The sequence below is a fragment of the Copadichromis virginalis genome, linkage group LG11 (assembly GCF_057382275.1).
Source record: "Copadichromis virginalis isolate Kocher_CV1m ecotype Utaka linkage group LG11, C_Virginalis_male_GT1.1, whole genome shotgun sequence".
NCBI classification, from domain to species: domain Eukaryota; kingdom Metazoa; phylum Chordata; class Actinopteri; order Cichliformes; family Cichlidae; genus Copadichromis; species Copadichromis virginalis.
The window spans coordinates 16480198-16500635 of record NC_140628.1 but is presented as its reverse complement, the minus strand read 5'-3'; the positions used below and the strand labels follow the sequence as shown (position 1 = coordinate 16500635).

General features: G+C 39.9%; 1 protein-coding gene across 1 annotated transcript in view; it reads right to left on the bottom strand.

The window, feature by feature from the left end:
• LOC146698294 (zinc finger protein 236) overlaps positions 1 to 3393 on the bottom strand; it is a 52847-nt gene extending 49454 nt beyond the window's left edge. The window contains exons 1-2 of the mRNA XM_085473356.1: positions 3300 to 3393; positions 2024 to 2163 (exon numbers count right to left, since the gene is read on the bottom strand). Of these exons, the coding sequence (XP_085329482.1) occupies positions 2024 to 2163; positions 3300 to 3351 (192 nt within the window). The 5' untranslated portion in view covers positions 3352 to 3393. The remainder of the gene's footprint in view (positions 1 to 2023; positions 2164 to 3299) is intronic.
• Positions 3394 to 20438: the final 17045 nt, after the last annotated feature.

Below are 20438 nucleotides of genomic sequence, written 5' to 3'. Positions count from 1 at the left end.
TACTTTTAATCTGCTACTTTGCAGATTATGCAAACTCTAGGTCAAGTATAATTTTAGAGTAATTATTTTTATTGTATGCATCGACTACAAGCTACACTTGACTATTAATATTGTAGCATCCAGAGTGGGTGTGATAGAGCCTGACTGATATCAGGTTTAGAAATCACCAGTATTTGGCGATTTAAAAATCAGATATATCAGGTGATATTTTTTTCTATCAGACTAGGGCTGCCACGATTAGTCGACTAGTCACGATTACATCGACTATCAAAATCGTCGACGACTAATTTAATAGTCGACGCGTCGTTTGAAGCTTTGTAAGATCACAAAAGACGTAGGAATGAGTCGTAGGATTTAAGAGTGTAATAACGGACTGAAACAGAAGAGGGCAGCACTGCATGTACAAGGATGCCAGCTGCCGTTAAACCCCGAAGAAGAAGAAGAAGAAGCTGTGTCCCAGAATTCATAGCGCAGCCCAGCTCAGTTTCCAACAATGGCGGCAGCTAGTTAGTTTTAAAATTACTCTTATTATTCTTTCTGGGTCACAAAATAAACGTTGAACATATTTCGTTTTCGGAGACGTCTGTTACCCACTAGCTCGATAGCTAGCCAGGGGCAAGGCTCACTAGAGCCCGTGAGAACACCAGACTCCCGTCAAATCGTTTTCAAACACACCACCGTCTTTCGCTACTCAGGTTAAACATACATAAGTCACTTAGATAACTTAAACATGCTATTGTTTGGCTTTTTTTTTGTATTTTATTTCTTCCTGAGTAAATCGGTTTGGCTGAGATTAAAGTTATAGTTTTTACACAGCTGAATAAACGTCAAGCAGACAGCTGATTATCAGAAGTGTGAGATGTTCAAGAATATACTCCAGTGTCCCGTTATATTTTAGATAGCAAGGAGTTTATTAAACTTCACCGAAACAATCTGTAAATTTCATTAAAATTTAATAAACTATCATCTTGTCTTTATTTTTAGTTAGCACATACCTTAAACACTTAAAGCTGTAAGCTAATGATAGTTATATAAGAGCAGATGCATGCTGGTGCAATATGCTGTACGTTTTACGTCCAATGGATGCATGATCGACTAATCGCAAAAATAATCGGTGACTAGTCGACTATCAAAATAAACGTTTGTGGCAGCCCTATATCAGACAAACAAAACGTAAACATATTCTGCCTGACTATGCTCAGATCACTGGTTGTTGTTGTGGTATTTCAAACATTCTTGCAGAGTGCCCTCTGATGGCCAAACTATGTAACATGAACACTTATAACTTGGTTAATGGGCATTTCTCCTGTATCTTCTTCACTTCTTAAAAATGTTCACTAATCAACTGTTATAAATAAAGGATACAGATATATTGCCAAATAGCTAATGTCGGTGTTGGAATTCATTTTGAGGACGTTCTGGGTTTCTAGTAGCAAACTGTAGATGTTAGCTAAAATATTAGGTGTGCTATCATACAGTCAGGTCTATAATTTGTCGTTCAAACACGTCATTTTTGTAGCTTTGCCTTCTACACTTTCACAGTGTCGAGGTTTAAGTAAAACAAGTACAGATCCAGCTTTAATTCAATGGATTTTAAAAAAAATATTGTATTACAGGCATTTTTATCCGTAGTGCCCACTTAAATTACTGGACTATGTAAACTAAGTCATTTTAACTAAAAAAAATCTGTGATGACTTAATAAGCACTTTAATTTAGCAGTAATAGAAATCATTTGACATTTAAGCTCGTCAACTTTAAAGTAGTCGCTTACTTTTTTTTAATGTTCCCAACTTTTTGTCAAGGGCTAGATCATTTTCAAGCAAATACAATACACAACAACTAAAACCCTGGACATCATCACTCAACTCAACAAATATTTGAACTGACATTAAATGCTTGAAAATCAATTAAAAAAGCACTACCAGAACTACCCTAAAATCCTGGATGACCGTCAGTGACCTACATCTAAAGTGAGCAGACCCAAGATATTGTGTCCTGCTGACACATCCATCTTGTACCTACCTTATCATTGACCTCATGTTCACGGAGGTGCTTCTGCAGCTGGCTCTCTGTGGTAAAAATCTGGGAGCATATTGTGCACTTCTTATCCTTGAGCTCCCCATCACTGAAGCCCTCTGCCTTAGATTCACTGGGATCCGCATCTGATGACAGGCACAAGAAGTGACACATGAGTATCTTAATGTGCTTTAAGAGGATTTCTCCTGTGAAGGATAGCTAAAGTACATGTTGTACCTCTTCACTAACACAGGTTATGTGTTGCCTGGATATTTTTCTTTGAAGTCTGGATTCAAGCAGTAGGTAGCATTTATATTGTACACGTCACATGACTCTTCATTCAGATAGTGTATTTATGATATAACAGCAGATGTCAGGTCTAAGATTAGCATTAAACATATCTAGAAGCAATATTTGTAAACATAAGTTATCATTCTGATCGTATATGAAATTAACAAAAGTATTTGTCCTTTTCAGCTCATTTACAATCGCATGTCATATGTGCTTTTAGTTATACACATGCACCTGTTTAACTTGATTTCAAGTGTTGCATGTCCACTGGAGTGGTTAAGTCGCCGGCAGGGTCGGACTGTATAATCCAGCCATCAAGTTTGATATAATGTCGGGTCCTCCTCGTTTACTCGTCAATCAGTGGGATCACGGGGTAACATTCAGTTTAAGTTATGCGGCCACCGAGCAGCTGTAACAACCTTGTGTTCTGACAATGTTATCAAATTGCAAAATGAATGCATTTCCACAGCACATGATAACATTTTCTTTGGGTCGTGTTAAATGTGCGGTTGTGACAACTTGTTCCAAGATATGCATCGGCAGCTGGACAGCCTCGCTACAGCGCTTCACAGTATCAAAACAACAATGGCCAACATTTTAGCGCGTTAGCCAAGAAGCTAACGATAGCGAAACCAGCTAGTTAGCAACAACATGCTAACAACGAAATACTATTAAATGTATACTCCATGTAAAAAAAAAAAAAGCGTACATTAACTAACGCCACACAGCACCGAGCTCCGCTCCTCGCGGACACCAATTTAGACTGGAAGCCAATAAGAAGAGGCACCGAAACGTTATTAATATCATTCCGCCTCAATCACTCCTTCGCCGTACAAAGCAAAGCCCACCCGCAATACTATATCCGGGGACTATATGCACTACATTGAAGTGTTATTATATGCGCTACAGGGGTGTTTGGCAAAACAATAGCAGGTTATTTGGATAGCCCATTATATATATATTTTATTCTTTGCATTTTGGCACTTGTTACCTGTTTCGTCGTTGCTTTGAACTCTCAGTTTGCGAGGCCGGCCCCGCGGCATAGTTCCAGTACTCAGGGTGGGTGTGCTGTGAACGATTTGCTTTTCAAAATGGCGACTCTGTCATCAGTAGACAGCAGCGTCCTCGCGAAGACACACAGCCGCACGGACTAGGGAGACATCTACTGTTTGGTTTGTTGTACTTCACTTTTTGTGTACTACAACAGCAACTTTCAAGTTTTGAAGCTACGTTGTTATGAAATGCTTGGAATATGCGCAAAGCCACTTATCTTAGCAGTAAACGAGCCGTAAAAAGATAAAATAACAAGACACAAGTACAGTCAAATTCGTCAAAATGTTTTTTTCTTTTTAAAAAAGGAGGTATTTATTTTCATTAATGGCCAATAATAATAAAATAATAACAACAATAATGATAATAATAATAATCAGACCAACAGACTAAAACACACTTTCTTAGGCATTTCAGATACACTGATTGGAACGTTTTAATAGCCCACTAAAAGAGAGAAAATGCCACAAAGTGAATTAAAATGCTAGTGACACATTAAAGAGCCTATCTGTAAAAGGATGAGTGTAATATTGCTGGCAGAGAATATAAAAGCACCCATAAAATGCTCCGCATTAATTCAACTATAAACTTGCTTTTGACGTAGTTTAAATCCTCTAGGAGTATGAGATAAAAAAATATCATAACGTGCAATATGTTAGTTTGGAGTTCACAATTGAGATCCTAATAATTTTTCAAAGACAAGTTGTAATCTGACTTTAGCTTAATTTAACACCAGCAGAGGGAAGCAATGAGTTATGAATAGCTTTGGTCATTTATGGGCCGAAAATCCTGAAGACACTAACTGGATGATTGTGAAATGTTGCATTACCTGAATGATTGTATACTTCACTCTTATCTCCGGGGAGTCCAAATGATTTGATATCTAGTGAATGTTTTGAACTTTACAGTGCAGACACACTGCTGAATTAAAAGACAGTTGGTGCACACACCCATGCAAATATACCCAGGATGACTAAGGGCATGTTAAAGACTATGCATGCTTCTCATTTGCTTGTCTTTGTCTGATAATAATCTAGGTTTGTATTGATGGCAGCACTTTTCATTTCACACAAAGTCAAAAGGATTTTATTTTATTTTGTATTTTAGTAGGTAAAACACAGGGAAGCAGAGCTCGGAGCTAAAATAGAGGAACAAGACTATTGCTGTTTAGGTTACTGAAACCCCTGCAGAGGTTTGTGGCCAAATATAAATAAATCCTGCTCAAAGTTTCATCCTGGCATTACGGTATATAAGTGTAGAAGAAGAAAACACACCCAAATGCAAATCTAACATATTGACTAACATGTACTCACAGAATTGGAAAAAAAGGCACCACTCCTACTAATTTGAAAAATATTAAAAATACATGCTTTTTAATGAAAAACGATGCTTGTTCAGCTTTGCTCTGTTGCCCTTTTGTTCTGTAGACGTGTTTGGCAGCATGTAAGGATGAGCCTGATTGACTCAGCAACATTTTCCCCAGAGGCCTACAGGTGGAAAAGCAACGACTTTTGTCTGTATTTTTATTTGTTTCCAAAAGGGGAAGTCATCTCCTTGAGTTTTAGTGAATAAGCAAACAACCAAGTGCATGTTCATTGTGTAAGAACATCTGTTCCTGCCAGGCCGCCACTTACTTTGCACGTCCCCTCGTGGCTGCACAGGCCACTGATCTCACCACTGAAAACAAAAGCCTGGACACATCACTCTGACCTTGTGGGATTGTCCACGCCCCTACTTGCTCCCTTTCCTTTTTCTTTCTTATTCACCCCCCTCACTTTCCTTTCACCACAGTCAAGAGGAAAGTGATCAATCATTAAAACTGTCGTGGGCTCGGTGCAGTGGGATTCTCAGGAAGACCACATCTTTAAGAGATATGCTAAAGCCACGGTGTGATAAAAACACGCTGCGAGGGAAAATAAAGTGAGGGAGCTGCTGTCGTTGGGTCCCATCACTTGCTTTGTCATTCATGCTTAACAAGCCTCACTAAAAAAAAAAAAAAAGCCCACTGACAATCAATGGCACTGGCAGTGCTTTTCCACAGACTGGGCTAGACATGAGTCAGACTTGGAAATGCGGTGCTTGTTTGCAGCACTTCGCAAATTAGGTATCTTGTGAATAACTCCCTCCCAATTAAAGATTTAAACCTTGATTTCTTAGCTGTCAGCCGCTGTAGTTGAACTTTAATGACAAAAGACTATTCACAGAAGCGTCAGCTGTCAGGAGCGGTGTCCTTGCTGCTTCACTTTTCAAACCAAGACATTGTTGTCTGCAGATTCACCACAGCCTCACAGAAAGCACAGAGACTATAACTCAGGCTCAAACAAAGGATAAATTCAGACCTAATATTCTCAACATGTAGCACGAGGCCTGGCTGTAAATTCCTTGATGACGGGGAGGGGGGGTGACAGGTCATACGATGACCCTTGCAATGACCCTGTTCAGTAACATTTCACATGCTGCCAGTGTTTCTTCTCCCAGGTGCAGCCGAGACTCCCCCTGTGCTGTCAGAGAGCACTGTCCGGATCCATGAAACCAATCATTCTTTGGCATCATGGAAACAGCGTTTGACAGCCGTGGTCGCCATGGGCATCCTCCCCTGTGACCATCCTCGACGGGGGACCGGGGAGGTAAGGCCATCGCTCAGCAACCCTCTCTGGATGGCTGGTTCACTGCTCTAGAAAGCAAGCTTTTCTGCACAGAAAAGAAAAGCAAAACCAAAAAAATCCTGTAGTTTAGTTTTACTGTGAAAATTCAAAACACATCCAAAGGACGAGGGACTTCTGAATGATTGTTGCATGTGAAAGTCTGCAGCTGCGAGGAGGCGGATCATAAAAATATGGAACATTCGTAAGAATTCGGCTAAATGAATATTTAACATTTCACAGTCTGAAACACTAGAATTCATAAGATGAGGTGTTGCTATCCGGCAGGCATGTAGTGCAAAATAACACCAGCAGAACAGAACAGAGTGTCAGAAAACTCAGTAAGCAATGTACATGCTATGAGGATAAAGCAAGCATTTGAAAGCAGGGCAGTATCAGACATAGTACGTATACAAAGATTGTGCAATGTGTGCATGATGCAAACACAAGGTGCCTAAGTGGAACAGATATATGTCATGAGGCTCAAAATAATGTCAAAGAAATGTCGTTAGATGAGACGCAGTTGGTGTGATAACCATTAGATTGGATTTCACCCTCTCATTGCACCACACTGTCTTTCCTCTGTGTACCTTTGTCTTTCAATTGTCTGTCAGTGTACTGTGCACAGGGACACGGAGAAGATAAGGCAGTTGTTTTTTTGCATAGACTCCCACGTGATTTTGAATGGGTGAGGGGGGGCAACATTGTACAAACAAGTACACGCAACTGCTGGAAAAAAAAAGTCCTTGTACTGATATAAAACAGATCTCAACTACTCTAAAATAAAGCTCAATTCACGGTCAGCCACGCCAGAAAGATGAAATAGCATTGCAGGAGTGTTTTGTAATCAATAATGCATGGCTGCCTATCTTCTGGAAAAGAGAAAGCCCCTCCAAACACACCAGAGGCATCACACACTTTTCATTTCATGCTGAAGGTCAGCAGAGCCGCATGGAAGTCCCTGCAGTCTGTAACGCAAAGAAGTTAACGCGTGCAAAAATGTATTATTACATTTTTTAAATTCATTCATCGCAAGCATTAATCCATTTTTATTATGCTGCCCTGTCATCTGAGGAAAGCTTCCGTTGAAGTAATCTGATCACTAATGTAATCTAATCATTTCAAAAAACAAGATCAGGATAACAAGATGAAGGCTGTAGACTATAATCAAGAAAGTACTTACTGGATACTCAGTGATATGAATGCGAAGTTAATAATTACTATATATCATACATCAAACAAACACGTAGAACCTGTGTGGAACCTAAATTTAACTTCAGTATACTTACAGGGAAAAGTTCATGAACAGTTAAACATGAAGCATTTTTTAACCATGCACAGTTATTAAGTGGATTCTAAATAAATAAAAACCACAGAACAACACTTTCTCCTGCGTTATTTAATGATGATATAAAAAACATAAATATGGCCTTTGAAACAAAGAACAATTTTATGGTTATAGACTAAAAAAGACACACATCTCTAATTCCAGGCTATGCCAAATGACTGAGTAAAGGCTACAGCAGTAGTGTAAATGAAAAATGCATCTGTTTATGTTAACAATTACCTTCCTATATCTACCCTGTAATTACGAAATAGGTTCTCCAAGAAGTACTTAAAGTGTAATTTATTGCCTCTTCCTTCCAAAAATCACCTCACACCTCTTTTTTCATTCTTCCTTTATGCTTACGCTTGGTAAGTACCCAATTAGTGTTTTATTGATATCCTGCGCGCACAAAGTAATTAACCAGATGATTGCAAGTTGTTCTGATTGATATAACACAATTTTCTGTGAATATTTATCCTTGATATGAACTCGCGCTCACACCTCTCAATTTTTTTTATCAACGCCCATCTGTTCAGTCCAGATTACTGTTAAATATTAATCCGTCTCCATCCTTACTGCATTATGACAGCATGCTCATCACCTGCTTGGGAGAGTCATCATCTGTATTGATTTCCCCCGGCATCTGCACATCTGGATGCTAAATTATTCTGACGCAGAGCAGCCTTCTCTCTCCTTAGCTGCTGTAAATACAAACCATGCATACACATATGTAAAATTACCCTTCCAACACGTACGCGCATTTGTGCACACAGCAATACAGACATCTACGATTGCCTCACTGTAGTGCACATGCACCCAGGATCCCATCCCCCATCTTTTTGCAGAAAACGGTTTGTTGTTATATTTGCCTACACAGATGTGCCTAATCACGTACACGCGTTCCTATATGCACACATGCATGCACCCACCTTGTCTCTCTTTCTGCGCCTAAAATGCTGAGCTCGAGGATGGCACGTAGGAATAATCAACTTCCTACCACATGAAGCCACAGCCCCACGACAGCTCAGATCAGTTAGACACCATTAAAGGCTGGTCCCAGAACAGCCACTGAGACTACCTAATGTCTTCTTTTCCCCCTCTGCACGGTGCTAACTAAATCCATCTCCTGCCTCACCCAAACCTAATTACAGGTAGAGATGCACTGTGTGAGATGAAAAGCTAGGAGACGCTTTGATTGATGCTGAGCTCCTGCAAAACAGAGCAAATAGGTAATTAACATGACAATGGGGATGAGGCAGGGGTCTCATACAAAGACAGAAGTGTGGTGGTGTGGGTTGCAGGAGCAGAGGTGTCCTTATGTGTATTGTGTGCTCTTCGTTTAAAGGAAGAAGAAAAAAACACCAGAGTGTAGATATAAAGAGAGCTTAGGAGGAGAAACTTTGATATGTTGTCAGATGTTTTTGTTATCTGTGCAGTGGTGAGGAGGAACAGATAACAGTCTTACAAAGTGCTGCAGGGAATGACCAGACGCTTAATGGAGGTGTTGAAACCTCGTGCGGGGATAAATAATTTAGCCTTTGACAAAGTATACCTCATAAATTTTTCATTACAGCATATTTATGGGTGAATCATGAAGATGTGATATCTGTATCAGTTTAAATTGTCAAGTGTATAGTGTAAGAGCTACGGCTCCTCTGACCAAATCATTTGATTCACTTCTCAGTTAGCAGGCTGATGTCGAGGAGAATGTGGCTCGTTTTGAATGTAAACCATTAACGTGGAGTGTTTAAATGTCACGTTAATGCTGAGATAACGCTAAAAACGGTGATGTGAGAGCAACACTACACAATCCAAGGCTGGCTCAGGAGAATAAAACGCACACCTCATAAGCAATGGATGTGCTGGGGGAGTTGCGTTATAACATGATTCCTCTACGGGCAATGTGTTATACTTTTGCCTGGGTTTCTATGTTGGCAACAATTGCTTGGCAGCAAGTTTGGTAATCCCATACTTCTTGTTAGTTTGACTTTAGATCCCTTTAAAGCCATAGTTACAGACAGGAAACCAAATAATACTCAATTATATGCAACCTAGAGCTGCAAATGCACTAATAAAGACTATAAACATTTAGTTTGCAGACAGATATAACTGTATGATAATACAGTGTTTATCATTTTGGCAAACAACTAAAAGAAAAAAAGGGGTTAAAAAAAGGTCATAAGATATTTACAGCAGTTTTGACAGTAAAAAGCAAACTATAACTTCCTGTGGGAGGAACAGAGATCTCACACTATGAGAGAATGGCTGATCAGCTACGGACGATCCACCACCTCTGACCAAATAAGCTCCGATCTGCGGCCGGCAAATTGCATGTGACTTACAAACTGGCACCAATGTTGTGTCTGTAATAATAACTGTCTAATCTGGAGGCACAGAGCCATACATCCAGTAACTGTTGACAGCTGGCATTGTTCTGAAACTGCATGGTTAGCTATTCTTATTCATATGTCACAACATGATGAAATTTTCCAGGCTTGTCTACCGGCCAGTTGAAAATGTTAAGAAAAAGCGCTTCAGAGTAAATTTGATGGGCTGAACGCATTCTGTACTGTACAGGAGACACGGCACGAGATTGAGTGACAATGGTCTACAGCCAATCAGGACGCAGAACACAATGCGCTGAAAAAAACAACAACAACAAAAACCAGCACGCAAAATGGCACAAAAAATTCTGCGAAACAGCGAGGCTGCGAAAAGTGAACCACGTTATAGCGAGGGTCCGCTGTATTTCCTTATGAACTGCAGTGTAGCAATAAATAATATACATGGAAAACACTCAATTACACTTACTTGAGTAAATGTACTTACTTTCTTTCTATATCTAGATAGAAAGAAAGTAAGTAGTCATTAGTCATTGCTAATTTTCTCTGTACTTTTCTTGCACAACAATATGCAGAGAAGCAACGCTAACTCTTACTGAAGAGAAACAGGCCTTTTTTAATAAACAAACAGCTCCGATATAATTAGCAAGATCAAGATAAGTGGAGCACAGTCCAAGACGTCTGTTATATGTTTTCTGTGCGCTGCAAAACAACTCTTCACAATTGCTAATAAAGACCTGCCTATTTATGGTGAATATAGTGTACATGTGCCTAGGAAACATATATGGGATCATGAAGTATGAAGACAAGTGTAATTATTAAAGTTCTGTAGAAAGAATACCCCTGTAAATGCTCACATAACAACTAGAACATTATTAGATTGTAAGTAGTTTTCTTAACTAAAGTAAGGGCCAGGGATTCCCAACTTGTGAATCTGCCCCTGTGGGCTCACATAACAAATTTAAGGGTTTGTGGTGTGATTAATGAAGCTCTGTTACACAAAATTTCTCAGTCTTTTTTAGTTTTCCCCTGAATCTGTAAAGTCTGTTTTGGTTGATTAATTTATAGTATCAAATAGTTATTTGCAAATCCACCTTGCAGAAAATAATCTGCAGCCGTGCCAAGACATCATGTTTTGTTTACCTTTTTGATGATGTAATATGTTGTTTAGAATAAATAGATTGTGAAGTCACATTTTAAGCATTTTTTTTTGTAAGTTGATTTATTATTATGCTTCTTTAAGTTCAGCGATTTATAACTGCAGCGAGGACGCTGCTGATTTTTTTTTCCTGACACACAAAAAGGGGGAAAAAAGGAGAAAAACCCCAAAACATTTTAAGCATTTTGTATTGGATTGACTGCACGCTTGTGGTGCAGCTGCAAAGAGTTTTTCATGATATTAAACATTTTTGCACTGGTTAAACACCCAGTTTCTATACACGAACTGCTGCAGTAACAGTGTACTTAATCAGGGTTAACATTACTTAGCAGGTGACCCCTTACTGACCCATTCTAAAGTACAATCGCTCTCCCTACAATTTGTATAAATGCAGTGATGTGTTATCATGCTGAACTACACCATGTTTCATTCATAGCCCAAACTGTAAAAAATACTGGCGCAGCATTATAAAGTTGCAGCCACTGCCCATCAGCTTAGATTACATTCAGACCCAAGCACACAAGAAAATGCTGTAAACCCCCTGCTTGATGGCCCATCACATGATTCAAAAACACAGTAATTCCTACTCGTTTGCAGAAATGTTCCCCTGGGATTACTGTTGTGGGACAAGACTCCTTTGTTTTAGGTTTTTGGTTTAACATTCCCACTGCTTTCAAATCATTTCACAACTACAAAACTGCTTTCTGTTCATCTACCGAGGGGGAAAAAAGAGCTGTAATCAGCCAAATCACACTAACCTGCCTCCGTCATTTCAGCGTACGTAAGAAGCAGACGCAAACAAAGATAAGACTCGCGCATTCTGCAAATCACCTTTTCATTACAGTAAATCGTTTTCTGCATTTTTCTACATTTTCTGATACCAATTAAGCCACAATGACAATGCGTGTAGAGCCAAGCTATATGTCTACTTTGCACAATGTGGTTGTGTATCAGAGAAGTGGGTGTGAATGAGAGACTTGCAAATGCTTTCAAAGGGGACGCTCTGAAACTTCCAATGCACATTTGTCATGCTTTTAAGTGATTTACAAATGAGAGGCATGAGGGCTTTGTGAGGGAGATGGAGAAAGAGTTTTTCAGAGGGGAGCTTTGTGTGTCTCTGCCTACCCTGAGCATATAGATGGAGCTGGAAATTGTGTTTGTGCGTCATCAGCGGTCATTAAACCAAGACACACACCAGAGCCACTGGCAGTATGGTGATGAAGTGGAGGTGGAAAAAAAAGGCAGACGATCGTGAGGCAGATGATAAATACTTTTCTGGGTCTTTTATTATTAATTGCAAGAAGTGACCATGGGAAAATTAAGCGAGAACAAAATGAGAACAAATGTTTTGCTTCTGATAGTTTTTTTTAATACATGTAAACTCCAGATACATCGAATGGAAATGGAATCAGTTTGTTTTCTCATCCATTTATGTCCATTTTACTGCAAATCCCCTGATACCACACCCACTCTTTCCCATGCACACACACACTCATATTGTCTCATTTTCTCTCACACACTGACACACACACAATAACAGTATACGTTATCTCAAGTAAACACGCTAACTCAACGTCACAGATGATGTCTTGCTGACTTTTGACTCATTTCTGATAGTTCAGCATTCAGCAGTGGCGTCTTGTTTAAGCCAAGCAGCACTTGAACAAAGATGAGAGGGAAGAGGGGAAAAAAAGACAGAGGAAGAGGGAGGAGGGACAATCTAAAAGCTACCCATCCCCCCTCTTTGTAAAAAAAAAAAAAAAAAAGTAGAAAGAAATGCGTGCCTTGCCATGATTTCCTCTCTCACTTATATGAGGCCACTGTTTTACTTTCTATATTTAAGCACTCAAGAAAATGTAAAACACTCAGACACCCCTATAGCTGTGTCTATACATGCACCGTGGCATTGGTTTCAGTGCTAACAGCTTTGCCACTTAAGGCAACAGGTTTCTATGAGCATAAGCAGTTTTCAAATGACACTAAACTCTAAATGTTTTCTTTCGACATAATCTTCAGTCATTTGGGAGAAACTAACAATGGCCAACCCTAAACTGACACATTTCAACGTCAGCTGTTTCTAGCATGGCTTCTGTGTAAAAGCTATTGACAGTGGCCTGAGCTGTGTGTGCTTCTGTGTGTCTTTGTGTGTTTGTGTATATGTGGGTGGGTGATCCAGGCTTTACTTTGCAGAAAGGATTGGGGGTCGGTTGGCTGTTGTGAAGTAGGACGGTGCTGGTGTTGGTGTTGCTTGGTGGGGGTTTCGGGGCTTCTTGTCTCCCTTGCGCACTCATTACTTTGGTAAAGTAAAACTAGATAGGGCTAATTACAAAGTGGGTTTGAGCACTTGAGGGCTATCCAAACAACAGCTGTCTGTGGCATAAGCAGGAGAGTCAAACACACGGTTGTCTATACAGACACACACAAGCATCTTGGATATAATTAGGAAGATAGAGATAAGTGGAGGGCAATTCAAGAAGTCTGTTATGTGTTTTCTGTGCACTGCAAAACAACTATTTACACCTCTTCACAATGGCTAATAAAAACTTGCTTATTTGTGCTAAATGTTGTGTAAATGTGCAAGAATATATATCAAGCAAGTATAATTATTACAGTTCTGCAGAAACAACCCCTGTAAATGCTGACATACCAGTGACAGTAAGGCTGCACATGTATCGTCAAATAACACTGAGTCTCAGCCTGTGAACCACTGTGGGATCACAAAATAAATGCAAGGGGTTGTGGCATGATTAATGAACCTCTGGCGCACAAATTTGCGTAGGGTTTTTTTAAGGTTTTTTTTCCCCCTTAAAATCTTTAGACTGTTTATTTTTCCTGTTTATGAAATGCTGGACTCTTTTTAGGTCATGGAGGGAAACTCTATTTGGTAAAACAGTGACAAGTTGCTCCAGCTAGAGACTCATTTGTTTTGCAATGGATCCGAAGCCAAAAAGGTTGGGAATAACTGCTTTAATACATTAAAATGACTTCAATTCCATAATAGACTTTGTTCTGAAATATAAGTAGCAATAAAAACAGTTCTTAGAGACAGAAAGTGAAATTATAAATCTTTAAAAAATAAGCATAAAAGTACATAAAGTACAAAAACCTAAACGTTTGCTAAGATATAAAACTTTATAATACTTGCCAACAATATGTGTCTATTAGTTTTCCCACCTGAGGACGGTGAATGTACTGCATAGAAAAATCAAGGCCGCTGAGCCATGTGTGCTGCTTTCTCAGGAACTAATTACTGAAACCACGTGCTGCAGTTTTTATCTGGAATGACAGCTTGCATACACCTGCCTGCACATGTGCACATCACACATGAAAAAGCCTTCCTGTGACATATTTTACTTGAGTATTTATAGCAAGTAGAGAAGAGCCAGGTAGGTAATAAATATCTAGCAAGCAGATCTTTTCAAAAGGACAGGACTGCAGCCAGGCACTCTTACAAATATGTATCCTCAGTGAACTTGAGCACTGATTTGGTAGATGGGCATTTTACAGTACAGTGTCTTTTTGATTCTGATTAGGCATCCTTAATAAAGACCTTATAAGTTTTAACAATTTGCTTTATCATAGTTATTAAATGATTCAGTACTGATTTATATTTCAAAGTCATTACCCATTAATGGGAGGATTCAATCATTATACAAGCATTAGTATATGCTCATGAACTTCCCATTTTCTGATAAGCCATAAACTCTATAGTTAGATAAATAATTAATGAATGCTTTTAATATTCGCTTGTGCAGTTGTTGTAAAATGGATTCAGATCCAGAATATTTGCAGAAATAGAAATAAAGAAAAGTGATAGTCAGATTTTACTACCTGACAATCCAAAATTTATGTCATAGATCAGAAGCATTACTGGAAAGTAACTCATAGAAACTCTATATAAACTGCAGCTTATTTAAGAGAGACCACATAAATCACATGTGCTATATATACAGTATAAATGTGTGCAAGTCTGACAATAGTAGCAGAAAAATAAAAATTCAATTTTTCAGGACTGATAATGGAGGGAGTGTGTGTGTGTGGGGGTGGACACGATGGTGAGTGAGAGTGGTTAAGGGGAGGGTTAGGTGAGTGGGCATTTAAGCAGATTTTACATATAACTCCTATTTATGATTTTGGAAGTGTCTGCAAAGCAGCTAATATAAGAGCCTGAACTATTTTTGCAGCTCACATCCTGTTTCATGCATCAGCTGTAGAGCTGGGCTATGAAGTGGAAAAACTATGATATAGAGATGCAGCCATACTCTGACATCTTTTGATTGATTATTTTTTTTAAAGTTGTGCTTATAATCCTTATAGGACTTTTTAATGTTTCTTTAAAGCACAACCTGTTTATGTGTTTAAAGAATTAAAAAGTTTTCATTGCAATTATTAAGATGGACCTGAATTGAGGCATTAATTGCAATTATAAAACTATTTTTAAGAGAATAATTTTAATTTTTATGATGATCAATAGTTGGAGCCATTAACTGCAAATGAAGCCCAATGCAAACTGAATTTTACATGCAATGTATAATGCGTTTTATTGTGCTATTTGCACTGGTGGCTACTAGGTGTAATATTAAGAATTCCTTGTACTTGTAGATGTAGTTGTAGACGACAAAATGAGCCTACATGGTTATGAGGTTTTTTTTTAGGTCTCTGGTAAGAAATGATCAGGGCCCCAACATGTGCTGACGCTTTACCACAATACAGTTATTAATTCTCGATTTCTACATCACTAGCTATGTGACCTCGGTTACAATGATGTTGTACTTAATAGAAAAAGGGTCACCTAAAACCACTGTTTGTAAAAAGCCTTCCATCTCAGGCTCACACAAACACACTCGCACCTACACTTACGCATGAAATTGCAGTCATTTATGGGTTTTTTAACCAACAAATTTGTACGTGAGCCTTCCTTGAAGTTCCATCAAAATGTGTTAAAAGCCAACGAGTAAATAAAGAAAAGCTGACAACTTGCAGAGGTGATCTTATATTTTTATCCACTACCCTATCACTGCCTCACATGTGCTCCATTTTACAGCAGGTGCCAGACCAAAAAAAGAAAGAAAGAAATGCTTTAAAAATTTGATTTTAGAATAATGTATGCTTTTTAGCTGATATAGTTAGCAGATCTAACAGACCTTTTAAGATCATTAGCACATTAAATAATTTAGGAAGTCTGTGTTATTGACATTTGAGTGAATTGTGGTGAAATGTTTCGCAGCCTCATTGTTGAATCACGGAAACATGGACATTTCAGCAGTAGTGCATTTCTGTCTACTTGCAGAGCTTGCTAGATTGAAATAATAGAGCCTCATGCCAGACAATAATGTGAGTTAAGTCCTTTAGGCAAGCAGCTGCAGAGATAGCCAAACAAAAGATAATCAATATCATATGGTGTGTCGCCTGGAGTCTAGACTTTAGCCTCTCGCCGGCATACTCATCATATGCCTTTGAGTGGTTGTCTATCACCGCAGTCAGTGTCAGACACAATGTCAAACAGGCAACACGTCTAGGGCTCAGTGTTAATTACAACATCACTGCACAAATAAACACGATGGCAATATGACAGCTTGCGACACAAGGTATCATTGCGGGTGTGACTAAGCAAGTTAGCCAGATTAAAATAGGGCAGATTGAAATTTGGGGAGCTGAAAAAGCTCACATATTAGTTAGATGTTACCAAATCGCACAACGCACACAAAGGTAAAACGGATGTCACTTATAACTGCACATGATTTGCATGAGACCGAACAGCACAACAGCAGTGGCTTCAACATCGCTATGTGAGCTGATGTATAGAACGCATGTACACAAGCTTTATTCGCCTTTTCCTGCCACATCAAATACACATGTGCACATACTACCAGCTCCTTCTCTTTCCTCCCTGCTTCTTTTGAAGCTGAGGACAGACAGAGCTGTCTCTGTGTTTGGATTAAAGGGCTGCGACAGGAGCGGACACTTCCCTTCTCCTGTGACAGGGTGTAAGTGAGAGGTTCGCTGTCGCCAGTAAAATAAACCATGGGTGCATGTTGGTGACTTCCTGTTTGCCTTGTGTAAGTCAGACATGGGATCCTCATATGGCTTCTGCAACACGCTCACACAATGACAAGTTGTAATGATGAAATCCAACCCTGTGATAGTCTATGTAGCCCCCACCTCCCCCTGATCGGTGCTTTTTGTCTTTTTTGTTTGCTCTTGCAGCACCTTGTTTCTGAACATGCATGGCTGCCTTTGAAAGAGCACACTGTACGTGTACTGTCTGCAGGGAAGGGTGAGCAGTAGTTTTGCTTGTAGGGATCATGCAGCTCTGTTTTTTTTTTTCACTTGCACTTTTAGTCATCTTAAAATCCGCTTCATTAGTGTGTCTAATGTGTATGCATTCTTGCAGTGAGTGTAGGGCTGCACTTGTTCCTGCATCTGCAGCTGTGACTGTTCAGAAATTGTGTGTGTGTGTGTGTGTGTGTGTGTGTGTGTGTGTGTGTGTGTGTGTGTGTGTGTGTGTGTGTGTGTGTGTGTGTGTTTTAGAGTGATAATTCTGCTGAGAGGCAGGCAGACAGTACAGGGGAGGGTGAAGGAGGAGGAGGAGGAGGAGGAGGAGGAAGAAGAGGAGGAGGAGGAAGAGGAAGACAATGTCAGCGCTGCAGTATGATCCTGTATCCATCAGGCTGCCTCCTGCAGTCACCGCTGCTTAAAATGCACTGCCACAAACACACACACGCATACACACACAGGAAATGGCCTCATTCAGTGTAGCACACAGTGCGCAGTTTCTCATTCCAGATGGGATTATGATGTTATTATTTCACGATTACACCAAATAACTATATTAACAACAGAACACAACCTGGGACTTCTCAATCAGTCACCTTCCCTTTATACAGAGAAGACTTTTCAACAACCCCCCTCCCCTGCCTGATACACCGATACACACCTCACCATTCCTGGTCTAACAACAGCAACAGGAGCCAGTCATTCACCTTAATATTCATCATCCCTCCTCGTGCCAGCAAATTAGCCATTACAAGCATGATTTAATGATGTTTGTGCTGTGATGCTAGAACATTAATGCTGATCCGGTGACGTAACACAGATTTGCATTCTATTGGGAGTTTTTTGTTTTTTGTTTTTTTTTTCCTTCCTCTTTGCAGGTGGATGTTCTGGCCCCAACTGAGAACAACATTTCTAAAATAGCATTGAATGATCACTCATGTGGGTGGATCCACCCTCACTTCCCCTCCCCACCCTATGGAATTTGATAAGTTGGAGAGGAAAGGTGGCCGACCAAAACAGAACAAGAGAGAGAGAGAGAGAAAAGGGAGGGTGGGAGAGTAGGGGTAGAATGAGAGAAATGTGAATTTTTTAAAAAAAGGAAGGGAGGGGAGGAGTGTAAGCAGGAAATAGATGAGATCCAAAAGCAGTGTGAGATCAAGTCAACAAGACCGAGAAAAAGAGAGAGAAAAGAGAGGGGCGGGGGGGGGCAGCACTTCCTCCTGTATGGCAGTCACAATGAAGAAGTAAGAGAATATAATCTTCCTAAATTCAAAATCATATGCAGCTGGTCTGGCAAGCTTTGTATCATCACCTAAGAAGACAGAAAAGCTGCGAGCGGGTCACACGCAATTTACCATGAGGAAGAAAGAGAAATGGTTTCTGTACCAACAAGATTTATTTATTTCCAACCTATAAAAGACATTTGATTTCTCTCCTGGTCTGAGCAGAAGTGTCATCTGAGTCCAGAAGACGGTGTTATTTATTTATTTCAAAAGAGAGAATGCGATATATCCCCCATAAATATTTTACATTCTACAGCAAGAGGTGGGCTTCCTCCTGCTGCTCACAGATACTGTATGTGCTCACGGGCTGGTTAGGCAACAAAGCATCCCTCCACACCCCCACCCACCTACCCCAGCACTCCCCGAGGTATCTCCTTGAGGGTTCTCCTTGCACTCCTCTGCCAGCTGACAATTAGCATGCAGTTGCTAATGCACTAGGAGCTAATTGAGCACAAGGGGGCTGGAGGTGTCAGTCACTGGAGAAGGCTTGTATATGGGAGCATATACTAGAACTGCCATTTTAAGATAAGGAATGTGGGTCACAGCATGAGGCAAATTAAAGTAAGACAGGTTAGCCCCCTACCAAAAATAGCAAATATTTATCACGTGTTAAATAGAGGAACAAAAAACCCCCAAAAAACAGATAATTTATTGCTTTGTGGGTGTGAGTCATATTTGCTGCTTACTGATGCTTGAAGTAAATTGTGGATTTCACATTCACGTTCTCCTTTTATTTGAAACTCTAGTTAGGTAATACAAATAAATAAATAAATAAACACTGATGCCACACACACTAATGTGAATCAGTGCTGGCTGGAGAACTGCACTATCACTGTGTTAAAACCAGGGGTAGCTATTATAAGAGCTGCCCCAAGCTCTGTGTGTGTGTGTGTGTGTGTGTGTGTGTGTGTGTGTGTGTGTGTGTGTGTGTGTGTGTGTGTGTGTGTGTGTGTCTGCCACGCATGCACAAGTAGATATGCATGCAGCACTTTGGAAATGCATGCATGCACTGTTTATCTAGATGTGCCACCAGTGCAATATTTATCAGAAATCCAAATCCTTTTTTTCTAAAAAGGTGAAGGTTCATTTGGGTATATTTAAAAAAAAAAGATTGGGTGCAGACTGAAGGGCAACAAACGACAGAGAAGCTTCTCTGCTGGCTCGTTCAGAGAGAAAAAGACAGAGAGGCAAAGAGGGGGGAGAGAGAGAGAGAGAGAAAAGAGGGAGAGGACACCTTGGTGATGTGTGTGTGTGTGTGTGTGTGTGTGTGTGTGTGTGTGTGTGTGTGTGTGTGTGTGTGTGTTTGGCCTGACATTCCCTCTGACTTGGAAAGCAGGAATGAAGAGAAAGGGAGGCTGTTTTAAAGACGGCTCTTCTCTAACAGGAAGTATCTGAACAGTGACTCACACGCTACATGGAGAGAGAGTATGGAGGCAACTACATGGAACTACATATCTCTAATGTGTGTGTATGATGAGTTATAAATATAAGTGGGATTGCATAAATATGCATAAAAAATAACATGATAATAATGAACATCAATAGCGCTAGTGAATGTGTGTGTGCGTGCGTGTGTGCGTGTAAGGAAGTTTACATGCACTCTTGTGTTCTGGTTAAATCAAATTTAAAAAAATGGTGCGTTTTACTAAACAAATCTGTTAGCGTGTGCCAGAGGGGCTATCACTAATTCTCATGTGTTTAGCTCAGTGGATCACATTTCAACAAGGATACGATGCCTTACTCAAAAGCCTCAGTGTGCACGTTCTTTTGTATGCGCGCATTTGGATAGGAGTACTGCTTAATTCTGAGGAATAAGCGATGCGTATCTGGTTTATGATACACAAATGTCAAATGTATATAAGGATGTGTGGATTTCAGCGTCAGTGTGTGCAAGTTCTCAGCACACCACCCCCCCTATGGAGCTCTGGGGGTTTGCCTATACTAAGAGCAGTGCCTGCCATTACAATTCCACGACTTGTCGCTGATAAGATGTCTGTGTATCTTAAGTCACTGGTATATCAGCAGTCAGCAACATGGCTCCCTCTCACTGC